The sequence below is a fragment of the Tauraco erythrolophus genome, chromosome 23 (genome assembly GCF_009769465.1).
Source record: "Tauraco erythrolophus isolate bTauEry1 chromosome 23, bTauEry1.pri, whole genome shotgun sequence".
Classification (NCBI taxonomy): Eukaryota; Metazoa; Chordata; class Aves; order Musophagiformes; family Musophagidae; genus Tauraco; species Tauraco erythrolophus.
This window is the reverse complement of record NC_141487.1, coordinates 7,143,712-7,171,118: the sequence shown is the minus strand read 5'-3', so window position 1 is coordinate 7,171,118 and position 27,407 is coordinate 7,143,712. Positions and strand designations below refer to the sequence as shown.

Here is a 27,407-nt window from a genome sequence, read left to right as displayed (position 1 = left end):
TAAGGTTGACCAAAAAAAAAAAAAAATCCTTCTCCTTTTCTCTCTCCTAAATGCTTCAAATAAGGCATCATTATAGCAACTAGTTCTCAGAGACAATTGTTGAAAAAAAGGAGGCACTCAGTGCTAGTTTTACCTCAGTAGAAGACAGGTATCCTGTTATGACTTGAATGAGTGACTTAAGATCTTCAACTCAAGTGTCAGATTTCCAAGGTTTTAAAGATTTAGTAGGGGTTAGAATGATTAGTTCAGACTAAGAACTAAACAACAGACAAATGGAGAGAGTCGCTGCTGTCTTCAAAGACGTGTGAACTATGAGTAGCTAGTTCTGTGTCACTGGAATGAAAGTGCATCCCCACAGAATGTCATCTGTAGCGGATCAAACCGGTAACGTGCAGACATGCAGGCCTACTTTGGTTTTTTCCCAAGAAATCAATGGCAGTGAAATAATTGAATCCAGTGGGGCCAAATGCCACTAAGTTTGGATAAAAATTATAAGGCAAAGCATTAATGTATTTTAGCATAAACCAGAGTAAAGCAGATATCCTACATAACATCAGAAATTATCATGGTAATTCTTTGCAGATTTTCTTGCTAGGTTGAGTATTAGTGTTTTTCTAGCCCATGTTAAAATAGACAAAATGAATAATGTTTCAAGACTATTTTAAATAAACACCTTCTTTACTTGTCTGTCTTATATAAGATAGAAGCAACCAGAAGCTAAATTCCTTTTGTTGGCATCACGTTAACCAGGAGAATAGTTCTATGGGTAGCTCAAGCTACATATGCTTAAAAGCTAAAAACCCCAAACCTCCATGCTTCTGTATTTGTTTTTTCAGGATATTTAAACAACCTATCTCTGTAGAAACCCGATTTTTGCCCTCTTTCCTTTTGCATGTTTTCACCAGCACACAACACGCTGTAAATCGTAGGGGCTCCTTTCTTCTTGCTGCATAACTTTGTCCTAATCCTTCAGAAAGCAACTATCCCTCTTCTGAAAGATAACAGTGAAAGAAACTATGGAAGAAAGAAAATGTATGCTTCTACTGTTGAAGACATGCAATTGTCATTTCAGAGGATGGAAGAAAATTCTGAAAATTTTAAACAAAAAAGACTTAACCCTGAGAATCAAATTTTCACCTTCATTCCTCAAGAATCCTCTCTTTACTGCTTTCCCTGGACCAGACTTAATTGGCTGTCCTAAATTCTCATTATTGGTCCAGCGAACATTCAATTGGATTGAAAGACATGCATTCTTAGTTCAAAATATTCCAAATCCAACAAGTGCCTGATGGATCCTTCAACAAGCATGCACAGAACCACCGTTGTAGGCCCTCTGAAAATAATCATAGCTGACGTGTTAGATGTTTCTTCTTTATAAAGTACAGGTTCAGTTTTAAAATACTATACACACTATAGTTTATAAACAATATCTAGAATCCTCCTGTCTTCATATATATACACATATGAACTTGTATGTGCAAAGGTTGCACGCATAATCCAGAAAGATAAGAGTAGGATAATCTTAAATATATCTATAAAAATGTGGTGAGTTTAACAGGTACAAAAATAGATCTTTTGTGTTTGTCTAGTGCTGAAAGAAATGTAGCAATAAAGGAAGAACAGTCTGGATGGACTATTACACCAGATGTTTTACAGATTACTCTGTATTTCATCAATCAATCTTTATTTAATCTTAAGACTGTAGTAATTGTAGTACTGGAATAGCTCAATGGCCTATATATTATTTTGCTACTTCCAGCTGTGCCTGTTCCACATATCTACCCCTTAAAGCTGGCCAATTATTTATTACTATTTAAAGAAAAATGTCCTCCTTACCCCATCTGGTAACCCAGTGCATGAAAATTCAATGTATGGTGGCATTTCTGCTAGCAAGAGTAATTCTCAGTGCTGCTCTTGTTCAGATTACTTGCCCAATAAGCAACTGATGCAAACCTGTGTTTCTTAGTGACTCACGTTACCCCGTGACTATGTTAACGGTGTTTGGGCCAAAATTATGATCTTCAGAAGAGTCTGTTGAAGAGCGTGGAGAATTTGAGGAATGCCTTAAACTATCTTTTTCTCTCTATTCGTATCTATTTACCAGTGTGTGGTGCGAGAGGAAGAAAGGGGGTAGCAAGAGTGTGTTTGTGTGGGAGTGTGCTGGTTAACTTCCAAAACGATCACAGGGTTGAGTTTCTTGCCTTTTATGTAATGCCCATGGGAAGGTACAAAGGTTTGTAAACTGACACTTTTACTCTCACTGGTTTTCACACCTATGTGACAAGATTATATGATTTTTGCCTAATATGTTCTAGTGCCAAAGAGGAAGAAAATTTCCTCTCTTTCCCAAAGTGTGAAATACTTTTCAAGTGAAAAAAAGGGAAAGATAACTGAGTATCAAGTGAAATAGAAGTGTTGTAATAGTTAAAAAAAGGTGTATGTCTCCTGACCTACACAGCAGGGACATACAATTTATTTCTGCTACTCCTTTGCCAGTTCAGTTCTTAAAGTTGTTGGGATAAGTATTATCTCTCAAACATATCTTGAAAAATCCCAGTAAGCTAGGAACTGTAATTAATTAGTTGGGACCTTTTGGAATAACTAATAGTATCATGTATTGTTAGTTCCGTGGTAGGAGCCTGGTCCCGCTGGCTCTTTAGGTGCCAGGCTTTCCACTGAAGTCGTTAACAGTTCCTGTGACCACGAATGTTTGAGCTTGTGACCCTCAGGTCTTGAAAGACTGGTTTTCCTTGCCTTTGTTCTTTCTTACATCAAGTTAAAGAAAAGTTTAAAACACCCATCTATTTGCAATAAAGTAAACTGAACGAACAAATTAAAGGATGTAACTGTACAGTTAAATTTCTATTAAATAACATACTACATCTTAATGCAAAGGAGGCATATAAGGCATATTTTGCTTAGGGAAGTTCCCAAGGAGCACCAACTGTATGAGAAATCTTCTTACCTTAAGCAGAAGATAATTGTTCTCTGTTGCTTAATGTTTTACGGTTACTACAGGAATACAAAAACTCTTTAAAAGCAATTGGGAAATAAAGAGTGCACAGTCAGTTTCATAATACAAATATTTGTTTCCACCCGCTGCCCTTTAATGCCTCTGTAGGACACTGTCAGAAATCCTCTTCTTGCCAGGTGAGATCTGGACTAGTTGCAGGGCTAATTGTTGCTGAACGACTTAGTTTCAAGGCCTGAAAAATGTTTGTTGCCTATTTCAAATGTTCTTTACCTTTCTGAACACCTTTCTCTTTACTGTCTTGAAGTATTCCAATTAAGCATTTAAACAGTTCTGAAAAGATAAGATATTTTTGGTAAATCCTCTCACGGAAATTTCAAAGGAAGTTTTGCCATTAGCTTGGGTGTTCTTTTCTGTGTGAGCTGAAATGACAGTACTGGCAAAAGGAGCCTGGGAAACTAATTTGGTTAAATCAGTACAACTTTTTTGGGTAAATGAGACCTACAAGCATGAAAGCACTTTGGTTTGTGATATTGTCTGCCTTCGCCCAGCTTGAGAACACAAAGAACAACGCTGGCAGGTGCCGGGCAGTACCCATCTCAGTAAAAGATGCTCATGCTCAGGAACTTCGTAACAGACTTTGTATCACAAGGTGGACACTGGACACTGGGCTAAAGGCATCTTTCATTCCGTGGAATTAGTCCTACGTGTTGGTTGGTCCTAAATCTGGAGTGATCTAGAGGTTTCAGACACCTCAGAAACGAGGGATGTTTGGATTTCTTTTTCGGACCAATCTTTTTGCGGAACAGTGAACTCCCAATAATATCTTATTAGTTCTGTCGGTGCTACGTTTCCTGACAGCCCGGGTTTGGCTGTCTGCTCAGGTCTGCTCTCACTGTGCAGGACTCAGCAAAAGGAACAGCCCTGACACAAAGCTGCTCCAACGAGAGAACAGATCCCTGATGCGTTATGTAACGACGGGCTTACATCATAGAATCATAGAATGATTAGGGCTGGAAGGGACCCTCGAATTCATCTCATTTAACATACAAGCTGTAACAGCAGAAAGAGACAGTGCCTTTCTCATTGCAGCTACCAAATCCTCCAAATAGAACTGTTTATTGCCAAATTTTTATTCAGTTTTCATGAAGACGAGTTAGCTCTGTATCTGTGTAACATATATGGCACGCAGCATTACTATAACATCAAACAAGCTTTCAACCATTGCAAGCATTTTAAACTGCTATAAAAAAGAGGGCATGAGGGAGTTGCTTCCCTTTTTTTTTTTAATGAAAATATTCTCAGGAACTTTCAGTAAGCTTTTTGTTATCTATTGGGCTTCATAGACAAATATGCAAGGGTGCTGTTTTCCTCCTCATGTGAAGTGCTTTCTGAGGTTAATGACTCTGAGTATTTAAAATGAGAGCAATTGTTTGAAGTGTTTTGATGTACCAACAGTAGAAGCCTCGTTCAGTTAAATTGGTTTCGCTACATTATCTATTGGATTAGAAAACCAGTTAAGAACTGATGTAAGGGCTTTAACTTAGATAAATGCTTTCATTTTCACCCAGAAACAGGACAGACATTTCTGTATATTAACCTCTTAATAGTGCTGTCACTGCCAGCACTACTTTCAAACAAATCGTGCAGTATCTTGCTCTTCTTTGTCTTGTGCTTTCTGATTCTTTTCAATCTCTTGAGGCAGCAACAGCTATTTTTTAACATAAATACTGTAGTCTGTGTAAGTGCCCCACAGAAAGCACTCATGAATACAGAATGGTACTTTCTTTTCCCTTGTCAAGGCCAAAGGAGAGTTTTAGAAGCCCTCGGGCACTGAATAGGCAGGATTTCATTATGGGATGAAATCTCTGAGGTTATTTTGGTTTTCCTTCTAGTGCATTTTATCTTCCAGTTCAATAGTTCTATTGTCTATTTTGTCCGATTGTAGAAGCTCCAATTTCTGTATATCTGCATTTTATTAACACTTCACATTTAGAATGATTACATTTACACATATCCCATGCTTTTTTTTCACAGACACGCCAGTATTCTAAACTGCTGAAAGGAATACAAATGCTTTCAGGTGCAGCACAGAAAAAGTGCCTTCTGATCTGTCACATACTATTTTTTTTTTTTTCCCTGTCCTTGACATTAGTACAACCCATCCAAATTCAGCATTCAATTGACATCAAATTTAGTTTATTTCTGTTCACTAAGGGCATCATGAAATTAGGGTTGAATAAGGCATTTACTTTAGACATTAGTATGTCTAAAGTATTAACGTCCAATCATTTGTAAGTATGATGATTCTAAAATAAAAAAAGAAGTAAAGCACACCTGAAAGTACAGAAGATTCAAATTTATGCAAAACTCCAATCATTATGCCATACTCCTATACTGAAGCGTCTCCTTAAAAGAGTTTGAATGGCATCTCACTTTTCTATTTCTGACTCTGGAACAGATATCAGAAAATCCCACTCTTCATGATGGAGATGGTTTGTCTTGTGCTACTCATGCAAGGGCAGTAGCAGCAGCTGAAACACCTCTTCTCCCCTCTGAGTCACCTCATTCCTGGAATGGCCGTAATTCCTACACGTACGCTCAAAGTGCACGTTTCTGACTGCCTGCAACGTTTTGAGGGTTTTTTTCCCTCCTTTATGCTTCTGTCTGTGATGTAAAGATAGTGTAGCATTCTGGCTTTGGGTTTTTTTGAGGAAAACATTGCTGCCACCTTTGACTTTGATCAATCACAACTGAGCTGTGCACCTTGAAAATCTGCACACTCCAGAAAAATTCATTGAATAAATCTTTTGTAGAAGTCAGCAGGGCGTGCAGCCTATGACTGTCTCCCAGATGGAGAAACAACTAATTTTGTCCCATAACCCCATGTGATTGCTCACTTGGCTTCAGTGTAAGGAGCTGTGTCAGGTGCACGATTACAAACTATCACTGCTGAAGTAATTAGATTAGACACTGCCTTTATAATATCTGCAGCCGCCTTCTTGCTAATTACTGTAAATAACCAGCCACTGCACACTAGAGGGACCGGGTCAATGCTTTGCTTTCTGCTCTTTAATAACTTCAATTCCAAAATCATGGATGATTTTCTTATGATTTACCCTACACAGGAACTTGCTGCGAGTGTTTCTTCAGCTGGATTTAGTCAATAATTTCACTCCTAGCAGTAGATACTAACCCTGACAGGCAATGTAATAAACTAATAGCTAGAGAAACCAGCAGGATACAAAAAGGTGAGACTCTGCTTTCACAGCAGTAGTTAATCTACTGATTTTAAACCCAAGATTACTTCTGATTTATGCAAGTGTAACAGAGAAGGATAAGGCACTGTGGCCTTTCTAAAGGGTGTAGTAGTAGTACTGTTGTGGTGATACTCTTCAAAGTGCTGCACAGAATATCTCAGACTTGCCTATGAAAGTGCATGATCCAAGAGTTACATTTAAACTTCCATTGCTTCTGAGGCCAGACAAGAATTAGATCAGGTGTAAATTGAAAAAGCTCAGTTTTAAGCTGAAAGGACAGGTAGAAAGGGGAGTTAAGATATGTCAAGCACCTGACCCAGGGTCATGGAAAAAGCAACAACTTAGTAAGGAAAAGGCGGTGTAAAGTCATGCTTCTGCTGGTTTTATTCCATTCTGCGCTTCATCATTACATAAAACAGTAAGAATGATTCAAAAGAGAGTGGGAGGGGTTGAACTTCCTTTGAGACAAAGTGATTATGACCGAAAACGCACTGAGGAAAAAAAGGTGTATTTCTGTAATGTAGCATTTCATCAACATCAGGAACAAACACCAAGAAAAATAAAATAGAGAAGAAGCTGAAGAAAGAGAAGCCTGATTACCTGCAGGTATTGAAGGAGATGCAGAATTTCATTAGCTTTCTGGATAAGGTGGAAGTGGAGTGACACTGCTTTAAGTCAGTATGTAAGAGTCTTAGAAAGTATGGTAGGTAGCACCACGTAAGTACTAGTTGGATGCACTTACCTAGTTGGAGGATAAGAGTTTCTGTCTCTCCTGAAGGGTTTTTCTTCTGTAAAACTCAAAGATACAGGAAAGAAATCAGTATCATTATATCAATTTTGCAGATGAGGCAGTGAAATGGCTTAACTAAAATTCCCCAACAAGTCAGTGGCGAGATCTTGAAGCGGAATCCGGGTGTCTCAGTCCAGGGCTAGACTGGTGAGAACTTTGTGGAACAATTATAGCTTGATGTCAGTTTGCACTTTCCAGCACACCGTTGGCAGATAATTTTTCCATTATAACAGAAACTAAGGATTGAGGTGAATCTAAACCTGACTTATGATGGGAGCATATTTTCTATTTTAGCTCAGTTCAGGATCATTGTTTTTTCTTCAGAGCATTCTCTTACTTCAGTGATATGGAACAAATCTTATTTTAAGTTATAAATCCGTGTTGCAATGCTCTGTCTTTTAGTGGTGGAATCAAACCATGTGTCACAGATAAGTAAGGCAGGAGGAATGTGCACAGACTCCACTGTGATCAAATGCTTATTTCATCCTTGCTGCAATTGCAACTATTAATCACCAGCCACTAGGTTCAAGATCCTTATCTTCAAAGCCCAGCACAACTCTTCTCTACATCATCTGGCTTGTTTAATCTCGCATCTCCCCACGCTCCCTTCCATCGTGGCTTTCAGCCACTTGTTTTGCTTCCTTCTCTCCCTCCCTCTCTCATTTCATATTTTCTTTTGTGCCAGTCTCTGTATTTGAAACAACTAAAATCCTCTACTCTCAAGGCAACAAAATCCTCCAAAAACTTACTTTTTGAAGTGTCTTACATCAGTTTCCTACACAAACAATATTTCAATTGCTTTAATCCATATCCCAATGTATCTGCTGTGGAGTGTCCTGGAGATTAACTAGAAAATATTTGCTGTGAATACTGTGTTCATTTGCAGAGTTCACTGGAATTATTTACAGAACGAAGTGTTGTTTTGCATGAGTTGGGTGAGAGGATCTAGTCCTGAATTAAGGAGTGTGTATGAGTACCCACAAATTTCATTGTCAAATAATGGAAGTGAAGAGGCCTAACGTATTAGGTCCCCTCTGAATAAAAATGGCAAAAATCTCCAAAGCAACTAAGTAACCTAAAGAGATTTATGACATTTTTTTACTTCACTCAGCTAGTTAGGGACAGAGGCAAAAAGGATATTTTCAGAGGCACACATGGTAGACTCTTACTGCAAATTAACAGAACAAATTCTTAAGTCCTTCCCGAAAATGGAGTCTGAGTTCCTTCATTATCAAAAACTTTTAAAATTTCTCCCAATCCAACATAGAAAGCCTGAGCTTTCCCTGTGTGTCTAAATCACTTTTTTTCTATTTTGGGGCCTATTAAACTAATAAACATTACTATGCTTAAGTGTTTAAGCTTTCATTAGCTTAGATCTGAAATGTAATACAGTCATTATTAACAGTACAGTAGAATTTTATGTAGTATATTTTATTTCATGCTGTCACTAAGAGCATTGAAATGTTTTCAATACTTTATCCAAGACAAAAATAATTTAAGAAAAAGCCTTCACTCCCCTCTATTCCCTTTTACTTTCTTCATGAGATTTCTGTGATTAAAAACTCCAACTTTATCACTACTGTTAAACTACATCCCACAGAAGGCCAGATGCAGAAAATCACTCGTGTGTCGAAGTGACGAATTAGCTCTTACATTAAAAAGGAAATGATCTGAGTGTGAAAAGCCAAATCTTCATTACTGATCAACCCTTAAAGTAGAGGAAAACCATGATAATTTAAGATTTAAACTCTTGCTGCAAGTATGTACATATGAAAAATTGTTTTATGGTAATACAGGAAATAAGGAGCTGGGATTGTTTGGCAGAGTACAGTTATTACCGTACCAAATCAGATCGGTAATAAATTGCTGCTTTTAGTAGGAATTGCTTGCAGGACTTTCTTGACTTGAGAAATGTCTCGAGCTCATTGGAAAATATTTTGAGAAGAGATGGATCAATATAGTTTCAGCAAGGGCTTTTCAGTCTGTGGGTATTGTTCAATTTGTAGCTTTTCCCGTGAATTTCTATTTTTTTTTACATCGTGTATGCAACCCAGTATATAACATTGACTGCTGCAAAGGCTGCTGGGAACACGGCTCTGGCATATATATCAATGGTATCAGCATCAATGGGCTTAAAAAGGGACTTCAGACCACTCTTTTTATCCAGTTTCATTACTTGCTGCCGTTTTGTCTCTCCAGTTTCTATTTCTATTGTCCCATACGATCCAGGCAGGCTTCTGGGAATTCGGTGCTGCCTGTTGGAAACGACCAGTTCCTGGTTCACACCAGCTATGGAAAGGGAAAACAGAACAATGGCATTCTTCACGTTTATCTGCAAAGGAAAGGGGAGAACCCATAATAGCAATTTATAGGGTGAAGGTGGTGTACTTCAGCCAAGCTAGCCATGATACAGGTATAGTTTGATAGCTATGGGATCCATAAGTGCTGGATGGTGTTTGTCACTGGCTTTGGCAGATGGGCCGCTGAAATACTGTGCTACCACGGCTAAATTCGGGTTATAATTTTACATGCTCTGAGTCACAGAGGCACCATTGAGACAGCAGGCTTAGGCCCTCCTGACTGGAAATAATAACTGACTTTAAGGAGATAGTTATCCCATTTTGTGACCAAAGGCGATAGGCTGTTCTCAGGCTCTTGTCAAAGCTGAGAGAACGTGGAGGTGGGACAGAAAATGAATATGGATCAGTTGTATCTGCTACAGCTTAGTAAAATGAAGTAATAATAGTCATAAATAGTACCCAAAGTGCCAGAGAGTTCAAAAATACATAGGCCTGGACTACAAATTATGAATCGTCAAGGAAAAAATTCCTTAATCAACGCACTCTGCTTCATCCCTAACATAGATGTATGTGCATGAAGAAAGCGGCAAAGCCATGTGGAGTTCCTGGAGGACATTTCATCTATGGACGCCTTTGTTCAGTCTCACTGGGCTTCGTACCTGCATAACACATCCCTGCTAATTATGCCTGTGTTTACCTTGTGCAGCTCAGGTGCAACAAACGTAATCTCCAGGGGACAATATTCAAGACTACAGGCCTAGTTTTTGTTTTGCTGACGGCGTTTTATGATGCTGATGCATAAGCTACAGGCAGAAGCAGCTACTAAAGAATAGTAGTAAAGAATAGTTCTGAGAAAAGGCCTTTCTTCCCCATGTCATGTAATGCTGTCAGAACGACTTTGCCCTCACGCTACAGGAAAAACTCAATGTTACCATAACCCAGACTGAGGACTGGACAAATATCAAAGGGTCTAAATATACTTTCAAAGTGTAAGACACACAAATCTGTCTCAAGACATATTTTGCCTCTCTTCTTACTCATTCTCTCTAATTTTCCATTTCCTACCTTAAAACCAGCACCAAACCATGTAAGAATATATTGTCTTTAGTGCTAACCATGCTGGCAAGGGGAAGTTAGCAGTTGTATTTGGTTCCTTGTCACATTAACACGACAGAAGAATTAACCAGGATTTTTGTTTTTCTTTTTCAAAAGGGGTAGGAGAACTTGCTTCCATAGTAGAAAAATGTCATAATGCAGGATAATTGCTTTTGCAAAGTTATGCACAGTATTGTGCTCTCTCACCTCTCCACTCTGCCTTCTCGCCTTTATCTTGTTCTTTTGCTTTTTCATGTAGTCAGCATTGAAATGTGCAAATGCATATTCCACCAGTGCAGCGAAGACAAACACATAGCAAATCCAGAAGTAAACATCAAGTGCCTTGATGGCAGATGCTCGTGGAAGTGAAGATCGGGCACTGACCATCAGTGTAGTCATAGTAAGAACAGTAGTTATACCTGCAGTGTGGTGCGAGAAAATTTACTTTAGGTTTCACAGTATGCGCTGTAAGAAGTGTATTTGCTAATCTGAAGCTGAGGAATATTTTCACAATAGAAGCCCCTTAATAGTGTGGCTTCTGATTTTCAAAACAAGGGAGCCTCTTAAAAAACGTGATTTTATGACTAAGGTACCTTTCAACATGTTATCCTTGGTTTTGTTCTACATCAGGACAAACAAAACCAGAAGACTTGACCCTCAAAAACTTTGGCATCTGGACTTGCAACCCTTACTCACGCAGAGAGATCCACAAACTCTAGGAACACATTTTGTCACTGTCCCAGTTCCTTCAAATCAGTTCTTGCATACATCTGCTCACATTCACTATTGCTTTTAACCATCTTTAGATGGTTATTTTTGGTTCTTTACTGATGCGCTTGCTCTGATAGCATCACAAAAATCAAAGCAAGAAGGAAATCTTTTAAAGGACCATCACTTCTGCAAAGGCAAGTGTGGTATTCATAAATGCACCTTCATGGAAAACGAGGATTACTAGAGAGCATAATTACAAATTATGTAAATTACTTCCCTGTTAGTTCCCCGAACTGTCTGTTTTACCTAGTGACACTCTGGCAGGCACAGCCGACTGACTGATCCAGAAGGATACCCAGGACATGGCCACTAGTAAGATAGAGGGAACGTAAGACTGAATGATGTACACTCCTCGGTTTCGCCGAAGGTGGAAGTGGAGACTGAGCCTGGGAAACTGACCTGCTGGAAAAAAAAGAGCAGACAAAGAAAGATTCTGACTGTGTGAATTACAGTTGAGCTGATACTCAAAATAACATCTCCTATAATGACACAAATAATCTACATTCTTTAACGTCTTTTGGACAAGGATCACAAAAAGCTTTTTTGAATGTTGTTCAGTTAGTCTTCATAAACCCTGCACGAGGCACTGCAGTTCTCATCAGCACAGTTAGCTAAGAATAGGTCAAATGATTTGTCTCAGGTCATATCAATGCCAGATCTGAAAATAAAATCATGAGTCTTCTCGAATAACAGTATTGCTTCAAAATGTGTACTGTCTTATCATCTGCTGTAAAAAGTCCTCCAGATACTAAATTTAGATCTTTTAAAAGGCCAAGTTAATTTCAAACTCAAAAAAGAGCTTAGAGGAGATGTGCAGCATAAATGAGAATCTGAATACATGAAAGAGGATGAAAAATCAGCAGGAAAGAAATGACTCCAATCTTTTACAAACATTGCAATAAACCCAGTGATACGCATACACACCACTGACTTCTACCGGATAGAATTAGAATGATCTGACTGTACGTCATAAGCCTCATAATATCGGGGCTAATGGAAATTTTCCTTTATCCGAAGTTGCAAATTAGGTCAAGAAAATGTAAGCTATAGCTCAAGTGTTTTTATCAAGTGCTGTCTGGCTACTCCATGCAGTATTTTGTCAAATATACAGAACTAAAGGACATAATATCCTACAGTGGCTACCTGAAGGCTCAGCAAAGGCTGGCATTTTTTGCAAGTGTAAGCTAAAGAAAATTCAGATCAGAAGCCTGGCGGATTCTTGAATTTGTTACTTAAGAAGGGTTTTCTATTATAGCTATGGGAGGTTTCCCTACGCAGGAAAAAGTCAGATACTGCCCCTGAATTGAAGACAGATCCTGTTACCAGATTTGAAATTCATCATCTCTGTTGTGAATTGGTAACTGGTAATTGTGAATTGAGCAAGCTGCAGCTTATCCAGCCCATGGATCTCCTCCTGGTTTTCTGACCAGTGGTAGACGATGTCCTCTGAAGAGTAGCCATCTGCCAAAAGAAAGCTGAATAAACACAAAGTTTGGGGAAGAAACCAAGAAATCATTGTGGAAGTCCTCCAATTCCTCTGCTACACTGATTTTCATTGGTCCCATTGCAAACATGCTGTGATACAGTCTGGATAACTCACTGTCCTGGCAATATCAACGTTGCCAGTGTCACACTGGGGTAGCTTTCCTACAGGGAGAATAATTCAAGTTGATTCACACTGACTAGCAATATGTGATATGGAACAATACATTTCAGTGTCATGAGAAATATTCAAATTATCTCTCAAAAAGCTCATTTGCCTGCTCAGTTAACGTAGACTAACTGTCACTGTAGCACTCAAACTAGCCCACTTACCCCTGCAGTGTGCTTGGATCTCAGAGTCACAGAAATTTCTGTTTGTAAATGAAAATAACTACTAATTCTAATCTATCTATGCCTATCCTCCTGAAGACAGATCAGAGTGTAGTTCTGCACTGCAAGTTTATCTCCAAGTTTACACATTGATTTTACGAAATAGGTACTCTGTACCAGTCAGGCAGTGTCAGGGAATCAGATTTCCTTTGTCAGGGATCCTCAGAAAGTTTGTGTCCTGTGGGCTCGATATCTCCCCTTGCAAGCCCTGCAGTGCTTTTACAAACGGGCACTGCATGAAAGTGAAGCATACAACCAAGGAGTTCATGCGGATCCCCGCTCTTGGAAACAACTGTCAGGGCCTCCTCCAGGCTTTAAGTAGCTCAATCAGAAGGCAACGCCTGTGCAAACTGCCTATGCAGTGTTTTTCTGTCAGTTGTCCCCCTAACAGCTTTTGAACTTCCTCAGTATTTTCAAACCAAAATGACAAAAGGGTAAAGGTTTCAAAAATGCTTGATTCTTTGAAAGTTTTGTAAGAAATGGTGTATAGAGAACAGGAAATCAAATCTGTGCATCCAGTTAGAGAACTGGACCCGTGTCCTTTCTGAAATACACCAGCCAGCTTGACAACCACCACGTACATCAGCCTGTTAACGACTGCAGGTTGGCATGGGTGGCAGCTGGAAGATAACTGCTAGGGAGAGGTGCAGGGCACCAGGGACAAGAGAGAAGCGGGGAGATATGTATTAGGGAATTTATGTAGTATGCAAATCCATAGGAAATGGACCTTTGCTAGTTTTGCTGTTAATGGACAACTTGCTACTAAACTACTCATTTGTTCAAAGAGGCTTTATTTCTACGTGCTTGTTTCACTGAAATCAAAACCCTCTAATTCAATTAAAAAATTCAACCACCACGAAAACTCCCTGCAGAACTTGCTGGGAGAGAGAACTGATTGCCGGTTCGCTGTCTGCTGCCTCTGCATTTGGTGATTACATAAGGAAAACTGTAGATTGCTCTTTTTGACGGGATAAAATGGTATTGTGGTTAATTGCCTAGAAAACAAAGTCAGTGCTAGAACAGAAAAAGAGAAAACTGCATCAATGGACCAGTGAATCTGCTCAGAAACTGCTGTTCACAACCCTCTGGAACCCTCAGGACCTGTGAACTCCTTAATATAAAACCCACAAAAGGCTGGATTCATTCCCATTGATTGAGAGGCCCCTGCATGTGTCAGTGCTGAATTCTATTCAAAAATATATAATGCTCATGGCAATTACATGCTGATCATAGATAAAATACAGGTTGGACAAAATACGAATTCATTCTTCACCCTCCTTTACGAGTACAAATGAATTTAGGCCAGTCCATGCAGTATTCTGATTGATTTCTGTGTAACAGATACAGGAATGCCTGGGCAAGCTAAATAGCTATGTAAGGGTTGGTCACAATGGCCCTCACCAGAAGCAGAGAATTCCTGCTTTTTCTTCGTCAAGAAAAAATAGCATGTCCAATTTTGCCTGTAGGCTTCTCTACTTACTCTCACTGGATTTGGTGCAAACCTCAGTGATGCTAGTGACTGTCACGATTGCACGAGGCTTTACATGAAGCACAAAGTTCCAGACATTGGTCAGCAGGACTTCACTAAATTAAATCCTATAGTTTTGAGTCGGACCAGAGCTGAACTGGTATTGAAAAGCCCATAGAATCATAGAATGATTGAATGCCCATATTGAAATTGAATATTGAAAAGCCCATAGTCTAATGCCCAACACAGAGAAGGAAGGGGTTAATGTTTGCACCCTTTGTTTCTAAACCCTAAGGCACCCCTTACGTCACTGGCTAAAGCAGAATCATTCCAGCAAACTCCAGCAAGCTAAGTACCATATATGCAGGCTTCAAACAAAATAGAGATTATATGGAACACTGTACTCAGCCCTTACAGCTCTCCAAATCCAACATGCATTCTTGTTCATCCATTGGGTACTTGGAAAGGTCCATGTCACAGGCCACTGTTGAGGTAATCCTGTTCCAAGCAACGTGAACACCAGTTAGTTGCATTCAGATAGAGCCTTTTCCTCAGAACTCAAAGGCTAAATGGAAAACTTTGAAACCTTAATACTAATACAGGGAACTATTTTCAAAATCCTTATGGCTATTGCTTTACTACGTCTGGGGGAAACCCAAAGGTGGGGCAAAATTGAAGAAAGGTTAAATGTCTTGTCTAATATCAGAGGACGCTTCGGCTGCTTCTGACGATAAAAAGGACTGTCCTGAGTCAGATGTACTCCCTTCCACTCTTCCCGAGATCACTATCAAAATACCTTAAGGGTGACTTTGGACTTAGAATTCGAAACAACTTACAGTCAACTTTAATATAGTTGCTGAGTTCTTGGAAGAACATTCTAAAGTGAGGAAATTAATTACTTTCTCTGTTTGAAAGACGGGGAAGCTGAGCCTAAATCAGGCTCATACTTCCCTGGCAAATAGTAAGAGTTGAGAACAGAATCTTTGCTCTGTATTCAGCACCTCCTTGCCTGGTGACCAAATAGTTACAAGATGCTTATCTCCCACTAAGGATGTTCTGAAAGTGATCAGTGATTATGCAGTTGAAAATGTGTTAGTGTTGCCAAAGATACCTTCCTGGCAGTGTAATCCCCGTAAAGGAAAGGGATCTCTGATAGGAGGAATGAGTACTTTCTTCCATTTTAAATTCATAATTTTTGAAGGAAATCATCCTAGGAAAACTGAGTGATTGCTTTATAGTCTGTTCAAAAAGGTAATACATGACAGAGTACACTTGCACTTTCTCGACTCACCTGATGCTGTATAAAATGACTCCATCTGGCTGGAGCCTGATAAGTTTGTTTTCCACAGTCACATCATGGAACCAGGCAGACTTTGCATTTACTATGAAAGTATCAGGCAACCAGAGCTTGTCCACGAACCGGCTGTCTAAGCCCAAAGTTTCGTTGGTGTGGTTGTAAGACAGACGGTCATCTCGCCAGCTCTGATGCAAAAACACCGTCATGGTATATTCCTATGACAAGAAAAATCCCAATTGAAACGTGGCACTAAACAAACACAATGGCAATGCCTTGGGACTTGGTTGAAAATAATTGTATTCTCCTAGAAATGTGTTAACCGTTTCCTGTGCAAATAAGTATTTTTATACTCAGTCAACCAGAGAGCTGCGCAAGCGTTTTAATTTCCGTTGTATGCTTCTACCATGGATAAACCCAAGATATCAAAGAGTGATTCAATGTCAGTGTTACATATAACAATCTTGCAAGAGTTGCATGTCTTAATGAAGAAAATCAGTTTATATATCTCCACCAGTACAACTTCTGGGGTTTTTTTTAAGGTTTTTTAAAGCAAAATTAAAAAATCAGGTGAAGTTATGCATCTGTAATGAAGGGAAAGGATGGAGAGAAAGTCAGTCTGTGTTTCAGAACTGCAGTTAATTCAAGCCTATGCTTGCTTATGTGACTTGTAAGTTGTCATACTCCCCTGCTTTATTGAAAGGTCTTTACACAAGAGAGAGGAGCATCTCACAACCAATTGTTCCCTTAGCTTCTTTTTGGAAGTATCTGTGATGAAAAGGAATTTGAAGAAGCTGGAGTTAATGCTTAAAATGAGGCTTTCTGTTCATAAGTGCTGCACAGATCCAATGAAAAATCTCAAAAAAATGAGACATCTCAGTGACTTACACATGGCTAGATTCTTGTAACTGCCAATGTCTGCCAGAAGAGACTCTGCCTGTATCTTAAAACACAATGTCTGTTCTTTTCAGCATCTTCTTGTGGTAATTTCTCCCCTCCAAACATGTTGGGGATCAACCATCTCTCTGGTTCATTTTCTACACTTTCTGCCATTGCAGCATCTACGTTCACAACTTGGTAGGTTTAACTGGTAACGTACCATGTTCACTTCTGAGATGTGGTCAATGCTGGCTACTTCGATTGCAAGAGCAACATTAACAGGAGGACCTGAGAAAAAATGTTTGAGTATGGTGAGTCACATCATCATGGTACCTACAAAAATGTAGAAGACCCAACACTTAATTCTTTCATACAAAGTGGATTTATAAAAGTGTTTCCCATGATAAAGTACACTTTCCAAGTAAAATCTACCTTAGAGCAAGAGATTTAAATCTTTTACAGATTGCGTCCTCGATTTCCAACAGAACATCTCGCTTCAGCGATAAAGGACATGAGATAAAATCACAACTTATGGAATCCCTCTGGAAACCACATCATCTAGTTCAGGCAGCATGACTTCAAGCAAATGAAGATGTAATCCACTTCATGTAATCCAAAATTCCTTCAACTTAGAAATCAGGGATTTAAGAACTGTATCAGCAAGAAGACGGTATTGTTCATTCTGTTGCAAAGTCTGTCGTTTTTCAAGATCAAGCAAATTGTTGACTGTTGTTATTTCCAGTATCCAAGTAACAGACAACCACAACCTTTTAATCATGTAGAGGATGAAGTTCCCATAACATCAGAGGGCAGAAGGATTGTAAGAAACAAGAAAGACACTACTTTCAAAGTCTTACCTCCAATCCCAGGCCTGAAATTACGTGCATACCCTTTCATTAAATCATCCAGGTTGGGTAACCAGGATATTTCGATGTTGGAACCTATGTAATCTCCAATGTCATTCATAGCTCTAGGTAAAGAGAATAAGTATCTTTTTAAAATTGGCCATGTTTACAAACAGAAAAATAACAGAAAGTGAAAGACATTGATTTATTTTACACCAGAGACCACTTGCAGTATAATCAGCTACATTGGTAATTTAGTGGAAAAATACTGTATATACATAGGAAAACCATTTCAGATATTTCTAAATCAAAACATATTTCAGGCAGGACTACAGCCTCTTTCTGAAATAGAAGCACATACTTTTTTAAGGTTTTTTCTTTTTAAAAAAAGAAGTAGGAAGTAAAAGATTTGGAAATGTAAAGCAAGCATGAGGGAAACCAAGATACTTTGCATACTGCATAAAATGTATCTGTGGGTGCTGAAACACAGCTATCTGGGTAGCAGGACACAGCAGCTGTGACAGCTCCTAATACCACTATGGAACAACTGAGATCAAAAAGGCTGGTGTATTGTCAAATGTGATGGGAAAACAGTAAAAATTAGACAACTGGAATTTGGATTTAATGTCTTCAATATTGTAAGAAGTACCACTGGGCCTCAGAAATGTGAAAAGCAATGCTAATAGAAGATGTACGAACACCTGAAAACTGCAAAGATATGGTCAAAAAGGAGATCTCACTTAGCAAGTGAACACTTGAAAGCACAGAACCACCAAAGGGGTCATCCCCATGGTCCCAGTCCGACACGGGGCTGCTCGTGGGGGGGACCGGAACCTCGGTGGGAGCGAGCTGTGGTGCTGGAACTCGGAAAGCCCCAGTAGTTCTCCCTTGTTCTGAGCCAGAGGTGCCTGCCTACGGTCCAGGCGACTCAGGAGCCTCCAGAAACCTTGAGAGGGGCCCATGGTTCTGCAGTGCAAGCAGCTGCCCATAATAATGAACCTGAAGGATTTGACCATTGTCCTGGAACCTGAGATGTGCTCCATGAACCTAGAAATGCAAGGGCAAGAGCCCTGACTATAGTTCTGGATTTGAGGCCATTCCTGTCCGTGATCTTGAGCAGTAAGTGAGGTATCCATGACACTGAAATGCCTCTGTCCCACTTCACCTTCCCACAGATGCCCAAGGTTTGGGGCATATAGGGATGGTTCCATCATGCTGGGAGGGCCCCAGCTCACCTTCTTGTGCTGTTTTGCACTTGCCAGCATCAGGAGGCATGGGTGTTGGGCCATCTGTCATCAGGCCAGGAGTGTGGGATGCCATAATGCGTGCAGCCTTTTGCAGTCACTTTTGGGCCCTGAGTGAGCCACCAAACAGGCGGTAGATTTTGTTTGGGAGGTAATGTGCTGCTGTCAGATTTGTGCAGCGTGGCACAGTCCCCCTCCCAGACATAAAGCTCCATCTCTCAGGTGCTAGGCATATGCTTCTTTCTAATCCACTGATGCTCCTTGAAGACATTAGCACAGTTTCTTGTTGCCATTTTCCACCACCTGGCAGATGCCAACCCCTCAACCTTCCTGGTACAAGCAGTTATGTGGATATTCTATAATATCTTATAAACAAAGGCAAGCTTGTATTGTCTTTATTAACTGTTTAAAGTGAACTAGCAGACTTCATTTGAAGCAGATCTGTGCCTGCTCACACAATTCATCTTGCCAGCACTGTGACTGATACGACAGGAGTAGATAAATGAAGGACTGTGGCAACATCTACCACAACTATTTGCAAAGAGAAAATTCCTCAGTGGTTTAAGAGGGCCTGTCTCTGAATGCAAGTACTGTATCAAAACTGTCTGAGCACTGTTTCAGCATCTTTCGCCGAGTCCAGCAATAAATATGGCATTTGAGAGATATATATCAACAGCAACAGAAGAGAAACTCATTAAACATTGAGCTTAAAAGGCTGCAGAGTAATACACCAGAAACATATTCTGCCTTGGTACTTAGATAACTTAGAGTGTTCATGCGACACTGACCCACATAAAGCACATGTTTTTTCTCTCCAAAATACGCCAGACTGGGTATTCGGCTCGGCACGTGCAGTTCCTTCTAGCACAGTAGCAGAGTATCCTACAATAACCAACTCTTCTTCTCACAGGGGACTGAAAGAAAAATCTTCGATTGCCCTGGTCACAAAGTTCTCACCCTACATGTATAGAGTCAATTATCTAACGAAGGAGCTCTGGGATTGCAATGTATAAATGTGAGTTCTGCGCAGCAGGGACACTGAAAACTTGCATTAACGGAGCTGTCAAAGCTGAAGTGACCTTCAAGTGTAGGGACGCTGCTCCAGAGTGAAACTTCATTAGTTCATGGTAAATCGTTAAAATTCCGGATATATTTTGCATTTATAATGTTTTCTTGCCATGGGCACACTTCTGTAGGTTCATCTCAAATTACTATCTCAGATATTTCTCAGGTTCCCGTGTCTCTTCTGAGTAAGGATCTTGGAAGACTCAGAGTCATATTTTCAGCTACATGAATTGGAATAACATAATTGATTTAGACAAGGGCTTTGAAGATTTATAACAGATGTTGACCAAGTTTTCTCCTTCTTTATCGGGTTTCATCAACTATATAAACACTTCTATCAGGCTGCTGTTTCCTATATGCTGGTCTTCCATGCATCAAGAGCTCATCCCCAGATAACTGCCTTGTAATCAGTCACTTGCTATAGAAGAAAGAATGTCACTATAAGAACTGCCAGGAGCCTCATCTCTTTCGAAAAAGCATTTACAGTACGCAGCAGTTATCCTGTGTCAATGTTCTATTTTAACGGCGTTAAGGAGAGCCACAAGCTAAAAGGAAGTGACGAGAGCTGAGTTAAAAACTGTGGGCTGTAGCTTGCCATGTGTTTTAAGCAGATTACAATCTAAAGGGAGTTTTACTTAAATATCCATGACACAATTAAAATGAATCTTGTTTCTATTATTAATAAAGCCTTAGGGTCAGATCATCAGGGTAACAACTGTGTTAAAGTTAGTGGAGCTATATGCACTTAATAACAGTGGAAATTATTAAAGTATTATAGCTGAAATAATTTTATGGCTAGATTTACTTTGTTGATGTTTATGCCACTGGTTCATTTTTAAATTTCTTTGAAATGAGCAACAAAATTACTCTTACTCAGTTACTGCAATTCTTGCACACTAGCCTGGTGCTCACAGAATGGCTCCTAGATTCTCAAAGAGAATATGTGAATCAGAATAACCTACAGTTTCATTTCCAAAGTTATCACTGAGTTTCCAAAAGCTTTTCCTAATATTAGGCTTTTTTCATGCAGATGATTAAGGGACTAGAGCATCTTTCATATTGAGGAAAAGCTGAAAGAACTGGGACTGTTTAGCCTGGAGAAGCAAAGGCTCAGGAAGGATCTTATCAATGGATAAGATAAATACACGGAGAGAGGGTATAAAGAAGGCAGAGCCAGGCTCTTTGCACTGGTGCCCAGTGACCGGACCAGAGGCAATGGGCACAAATGGAAACACAGGAGGTTCTTCTTGAACAGCAGGAAACACTTTTTCACTGGGAGGGTGACTGAGCACTGGAACGGGTTTCCCGGAGAGGTTGTGGTCTCCCTCCTTGGTGACACTTCAGTGCCGTCTGAGCATGGTCCTGGGAAACTGGCTCCGGGCGGCCCTGCTTGAGCAGGAGGATGGACCAGATGACCTCAGGTCCTTTCCAACCTCAACCATTCTATGATTCTGTGAACCTACATTTTACCTTTAAACTCCCCAGTGATCACTTTAAACAGCCATATTCTTCAAACTACGTTTTGTCAGACTGACATGGAGACCGATGGAGCAAGGGAAATAACACAGACATAAGAACTGATGTAGCAGGGGCTGTGTGTTCGGGTGTATGATTCAGCATGGTGTAAATGAGTCCAAGTTCTGCTTGTGTCTGTCTGATATGTGCTCTTTAGGTCTAAAGTCATCCCAGGTCCTCCACATAGCAGAAATTTCCCATTCCCCTCTTTTTGTCCCCCAAGATTACTGAGGAAGAGGAGAAGAGCAAACTCAAGAATATTATTCTATCTATAATATTTTTGTTTCTTTTTTATGTGATGAAGACAAAAGTGTGAATATTAGCAGATAGTATAGCAGTCCTTAGCCAAAAATGATGACTTTGGAAAGTAGACTTTGACTTTCATGGCACTTCACAGGCCAGTTTGTGATAACTCCGTAAGCCATTCCTCTAGACTTCTGTACATCAGATCCAGTGCTTTAAAGTTACATGAAGGACGGTGGGAGAATTTCATTCATCCTTGATAAGCAGTTGGGATTATATATGGCCTAAAATGTTATTCATTTATTGCACCTGAAAAAGGAAGACCAGCATAGAAAGGCACATTGGAAGGGATTAACTTTTCATAGTGTAAGCAGTAAAGATGAAAAGAAAGGAAACTACCATTAGTTGATTCAGCAACTTCACTTCCCAATGTAAGCTGCTGTAAAGTTTGTTTTAGTAAGAAAAGGACTTTGTAATATTAAGCTATTGATTTGTAAAATTCAAGGGGCACAACAGCTCATCAAAAAGCTTATCTTTACTTCACAGGCCAGAGTGAGGTGCCCAGCTGCCTGAATGGCAACACAGTCGTGTACTAATTATCACTCTGGAAGTCATTCCCAAATCTAAAGCTGCAGAAGATGGTTTTTCATCCACTCTCTGACTCTGTACACATCTCATTGCAAGCAGATATTCTGGAGAATATATTTGCATCTGTCCATATCTGGAGTTTAAGCATTGTGAGAATTTCAGCAGAGCTTGTTGTTAGCAGTAGAAAACAGATTACTGCTGTTTAAACTATGAAAAAAGAGTTAGTTCTCTTGCACACTGGACCAAGGGGAGAGGAAATCACCATTGATAAACGTGGCGAAATTATGATGATGTTCTTTGCCTAACAAAACTCTTTGACATAGGTTAGAGAAGGCAACTCCAAGCAATGAATCTCAAATGACAAACAAACGCATCTTTCAGAGCTAAGTACTATCAGTTCTAGAATAAAAAGTACATATATCCCAAAATCCTTCCTATCCGAGCTGACGTCTTTCTCCCAGCTGCTGCAGGACCACTGCATTCTACTAAGGTGGAGTGATCTGGAGGAGAAGCATCAAACAACTTGGACAGCATGTCTTCAAAGGGCTTGTCAGACACGTGAAGTATCAGCCTGTCTTCGCTGTCTTCCAGAACACTGCTTGAAAACGGTTTCTAGAAATTTATCAACAGTACTAGAAAAAATCTGGTGTTTAAATTACGCCGAGGAAAGAGACAATCCATATGTTCTGTGTGAATGAGTGCACGACAGCGGCTGAACAAGAGATAATATTAGCAATATTATTTTTGCACAGCAGTCCAAAAACCTCAGCAGCATCTTCAAGTCAGCATCATCGTTATCTCATCTAAGCCAATGAGACACTGATTTTAGGTCACACTCGCAGCGAGAGCGAGCTAACCTTCTGACAATCATGTATAGCAGTCAAGATGTGGTAAATCACTTTTTGCATCTCCTATTTCTTCTTTAAATCTGCTAACCTGATTCTTTTTGGAACTGTGACATAGTTATATAAATCTTTTAACCTGGTAGATGGAAATACCAGTTTGATGCTGAGGACTGGGATGGAGTACATTTCATTTTCTTTGAGATAATGTTTTGGGGGCAAATGTCACGCATATCATTGCTACTCCAGCAAACTTTTTCTTGGGAAAAAGGCAAGGAAAATCCTGCAAGGCCAGTGAACAATCTGGCCTCTGTCAAACTCCAGGATTATCCAGAGCAGTATGTGTATCCTTTCCATCTGTCATTCCTGACTCTAAGCGAAGCTCACTGTAAATATGTTTTGTATTTTGAAATGTAATTGAAAAAGCATTAGGCTTAATTCATGGCAAGCTTTTGAACATAAAAGCCCTCATTTCCTCTCCGTGAGTTTTAAGCTACAGAAAATGGACCACTCTTTGCATATATTCACGTGTTAAAGCTGCTCTGTTTCCATGAATAGAAGTAAAAGGCTGAGGGAGACACACAACGGAAGGACAACTCTATGCAAATGTATAAAGGTCATTTAACGTAGTAGAATCTTAAATATAAATGATACATCTATTTTTATTAGAGACATCTATTTTTAATTAGAAAATTAAAATATCTTTCAGTAAAGGATTACGGACAGTAAAGAATGTACAGACATACATCCCAAAACTGCTCCTATCTTGTACTCTTGCCCCATGCAAATGAAGAAATATTTCACTAGGTGTATTTCAGCAGATGATCTCATTCACTATGACACATTTATTATTGCAGCATCCACAGCATATCAAACTGATAAAACAGTGGAAGCCACAGCCTTTGCCCCAAAGAGCTGTCAACCATATAAATGCCAGCTTCCTTGCCACTAATCACTGCCTCATGCAGACCAAAAAATACTACTTTTTAAAAATGTTTACCTAAAAGCAGAACTGGCATAAGTAGGATGTGCTGACTCAGGCTGAATTTGGCTCATTCACTTGAGTTAAAGAGCACACACGACAGAGAAATTGCTTGAAATACGGCTAAAGCACTCAGAAATGATATTCAAAAATGCTATGAGAAATCAGGCTACAGGTATTCCCCACTTCCCTCATCTGCCAAACCTTAACATCATTTTCACAGGTAGTTTTGCCTTTGGGAAATCTTATGTCATACCACTGAGTTCAGAACTCTCTGAAATGTTCTTCCTTTTTTGAATATGTTTGTGCTTATGCCTGTCAATATACAGTCCATAGAACTCACAAGCGGAGAACTTCATGGTGTTGGATGGCCTCAGTCATCATAACCGTGGGACACATTACATTTAGAAAACAAAATCAGAGCAATAAAATGTTGCTATTGGCAGTTTTGCCCATTATCATAAACCCACAGTATTAATAAAATATTGCTCTTCATAAAAGCATCTCTTACCAAATAGAATTATATGTAATATCATATTGCAGAGCTCCAAGGAAGAAGAATAAGGAAGTCAATGTGCTTCTCGGGCCCTTCCAAGGGGAATTATTTCATAGGTCACCTATATGTGAGTAATTTTACTGATGCAAGGATACAATTTTGTTGTAGTTCTGTTTAACTCATCGAAAGTACACATGTAAGCAAGGTTACTTACTTTTTACAGTGTTCTGCCATAGCCATGCTAAATCCTGAATCTTCAGAAAACTGTCATCCTAAAGAGAGCAGTTTTCTTTGGCCATTGAATGTCTTACCCTTTGGCATAAACTACTGCAAACTGGCCAGTTGGAATTTCACAAGCCAGAATTTGCCTTTCCTTACTCTCTGCCACGAGTATATGTATTTCTAAGAAACAAGTCATCACTGTTGTGTAACTGGAGGAAGAAAGTCGAGTAACTAGGTAGCTCAACCAAATATAAAATAATTTATCCAGCAAATTATAGGTTGCGCATATCCTGGCAGTTTCTGTGCCTAGAAACAGACCTTGAAGACAGAGGCTGAGAAGGCTGACTCTTCCTTAAAATTATTTCTTTCTTCTTTTATACTTAAACACCACTTCTCAACCCAAATACTTAATGCCAGCCCAAGTGCAGATAGAGAAACAGGATCATTGAAATTATGGGCAAGATCTTGATGCCACTAGGTCATAAGCAGTCTTTTCTCTGCCTTCAGTGTGATACTGGATTGCTTCAGAGCATGAAGGTGTCAGGATGTGACCCTGGATAAGAGATTCAAGGTCATAGGAGAAATCACTATGTCAGTCCTGAATAAGAGCGGCTGACCTGACACTTCCTCTAAGCAAGATCCTTTTCCTTCCTAGTGAAAAAAAACAGATCTCACTAATTAATTCCAAAAACTGTAACGGCAATGTTATGTCTCACTACAATTATCCCATTGCTTCTTACACTCCTCCGAAGCTATTAATAATGTCTATAAAGTAGGAGCAGGAAGACCCTTTAATTCCACAGCCACCTCTGCTCTGGAAGGTGTAGGCATGTTTCTACATGCAGCAAGTTCTTTTTTACTCCCCCTTCTATTTGCATTGCATAATCATGGCAAGCTTTCTCCACATACAGCCTCCAGATCTGTAGAGAATATATAGAGAATGTAGCTGGTTGCCTAGCTAACACCTTCAGAATAAATGTGATGGAGAGTTGCAAACATGTATCTTTACAGTATATTATTTTAGGAAAAAGTTGGTGTGCTTCAAACGTTTTTTCTAAGATCTCTGCCAGTCTCTTCCTCTTATCTCAGGTTTAGGAGACTTAATGAACCCGTTAGAACGGAATGTCTGTATTTTGGGTTTTTTGATGGTGCCTATGGAGGCCCTAAGTAAAGATGCTCAGTTAGTACCCCACTGGTTGTGCTGGGTTTTATGGAAGAGTTTCATGTTCAAGCAGGCCCCCTACAGAGCTGTTTAAGGGGATGAGGCTGCGCTGGGATGTGCAATGCCATTACAAAAAGCGATTGCCCCCAATCTAGAGTAAGTGCCCTCGGGAACAGCCTTCACAGGCTTCCTGTTAAAAACACACCCCTTGATTAACCCAAGAAACTGCTGCTTAGTTGGCAAAAGTGCTTCCACTGCTAGGAAAAGAAAGGAAGGAAAAAAAATAAAAGGATGGAGCACATTGAGGAAACTCTTTAGTCAAGATCCCTTTTCCTACTGAACACTCACCCATGCGGTGTAGCCCTCAAATGGAGAGCAGCCCCGGGTCAAAGTGGGAGCTATGGGCAGGGGAAAGAGAAACAGCTACTGCCAGCCCTGGCATTTTGCACCCCAGCCCCGCCGAAGGATCGGCTGCCTACGGCCCGTCTACGAAGGATCGATAAGGCGTTTTCTTACCTGATACACCTGTGCTGCTGGGTGCACAGTAGGACCAAGGCAGGAAAAACCCAGGTGAGAAATTCCATTTTACTCCCATTTATTAGACAGTGGCAAACAAAACCCAGGTTCCCCGGCTCTCTGGGCAGCTCCGAAGCTCCAGCAGCGTTGCCATCCTCGCCGGCTGTGCAAGTTGAGGCTTAGTTGAAAGCGATGGATTGTTGCTCAGCAGCAGCAGCCCCCACAATCTCCGTGCAGGCGGCCAGACACCCGGAGCAGGCAGCAGGGCGGCTCTCCCCGCTGCGGGTGGCACCTCGGCTCCGCTCCCCCCGGCTCACTCCCACGTCGGCAATTCCTCCTGCGCCGCTTTCGGGAGCGCCTGGCTCTGCCCGCGGCCGGTGCTCCCGGTGCGCGGCTGCCTGCCGAAAATCCGCCCCGAGCCGCTAGATCAACCCCACCGAGCGCTCCGGAGGTGCGAGACGTGTCCTGAGCAAGGAACGGCGGGAGAAGGAGATGCAGCCCCCGACGGGCAGAGGCGATTCGGCCGCGGGACCGGCAGCCCGAGAGAAGAGCCCGCTCGCTCGCCCGGCGAACCGCGGGAGCCCAGTGCCGCCTCCCCCCGCCCCCGTCCCGCCCCGCGCAAATCCCGCTGCGCGCCGCCGGGCTCGAGCAGCCTCCGCGGGAAGGGGGAATATCAGTAAGATACTGGCGAGGGGAGCGGGGGGCTCTGGTGAGGGTTGTTATACAGCGCCGCTGTGTAACGACCGTCCCGGGCTGGCGGTGCAGAACCGGGAGAGGCAGAGCCGAGGTTTTCCCAACTCCTGCCTCGCCGCGCTCAGCTTCCCGAGGGGCTTCTCCAAAGCGAAACGCTGCAGCGCGCTTCTGCAACCGCCCGTGCGACGCTCCGTCCCGCGGCTGCTCGGGGGCTGCCCGCGCTCGGACCGCCGTGCACCGTGCCGCCTTCTGTGCCCGCAAACTCTCGGGACCGCTGCCTGCTCGGGAGGGTCG

At 40.8% G+C, this 27,407-nt stretch overlaps 1 protein-coding gene across 1 annotated transcript; it reads right to left on the bottom strand.

The window, feature by feature from the left end:
• Positions 1 to 9,053: 9,053 nt before the first annotated feature.
• On the bottom strand, positions 9,054 to 26,488 carry GABRD (gamma-aminobutyric acid type A receptor subunit delta). The gene is made up of 9 exons (XM_009988204.2): positions 26,421 to 26,488; positions 17,558 to 17,670; positions 16,921 to 16,988; positions 15,819 to 16,039; positions 14,943 to 15,025; positions 12,511 to 12,648; positions 11,434 to 11,589; positions 10,624 to 10,835; positions 9,054 to 9,353 (listed from the first exon to the last, which is right to left on the bottom strand). The coding sequence occupies exons 1-9, from the start codon at positions 26,486 to 26,488 to the stop codon at positions 9,054 to 9,056; spliced, it is 1,359 nt and encodes a 452-aa protein (XP_009986506.1).
• Positions 26,489 to 27,407: the final 919 nt, after the last annotated feature.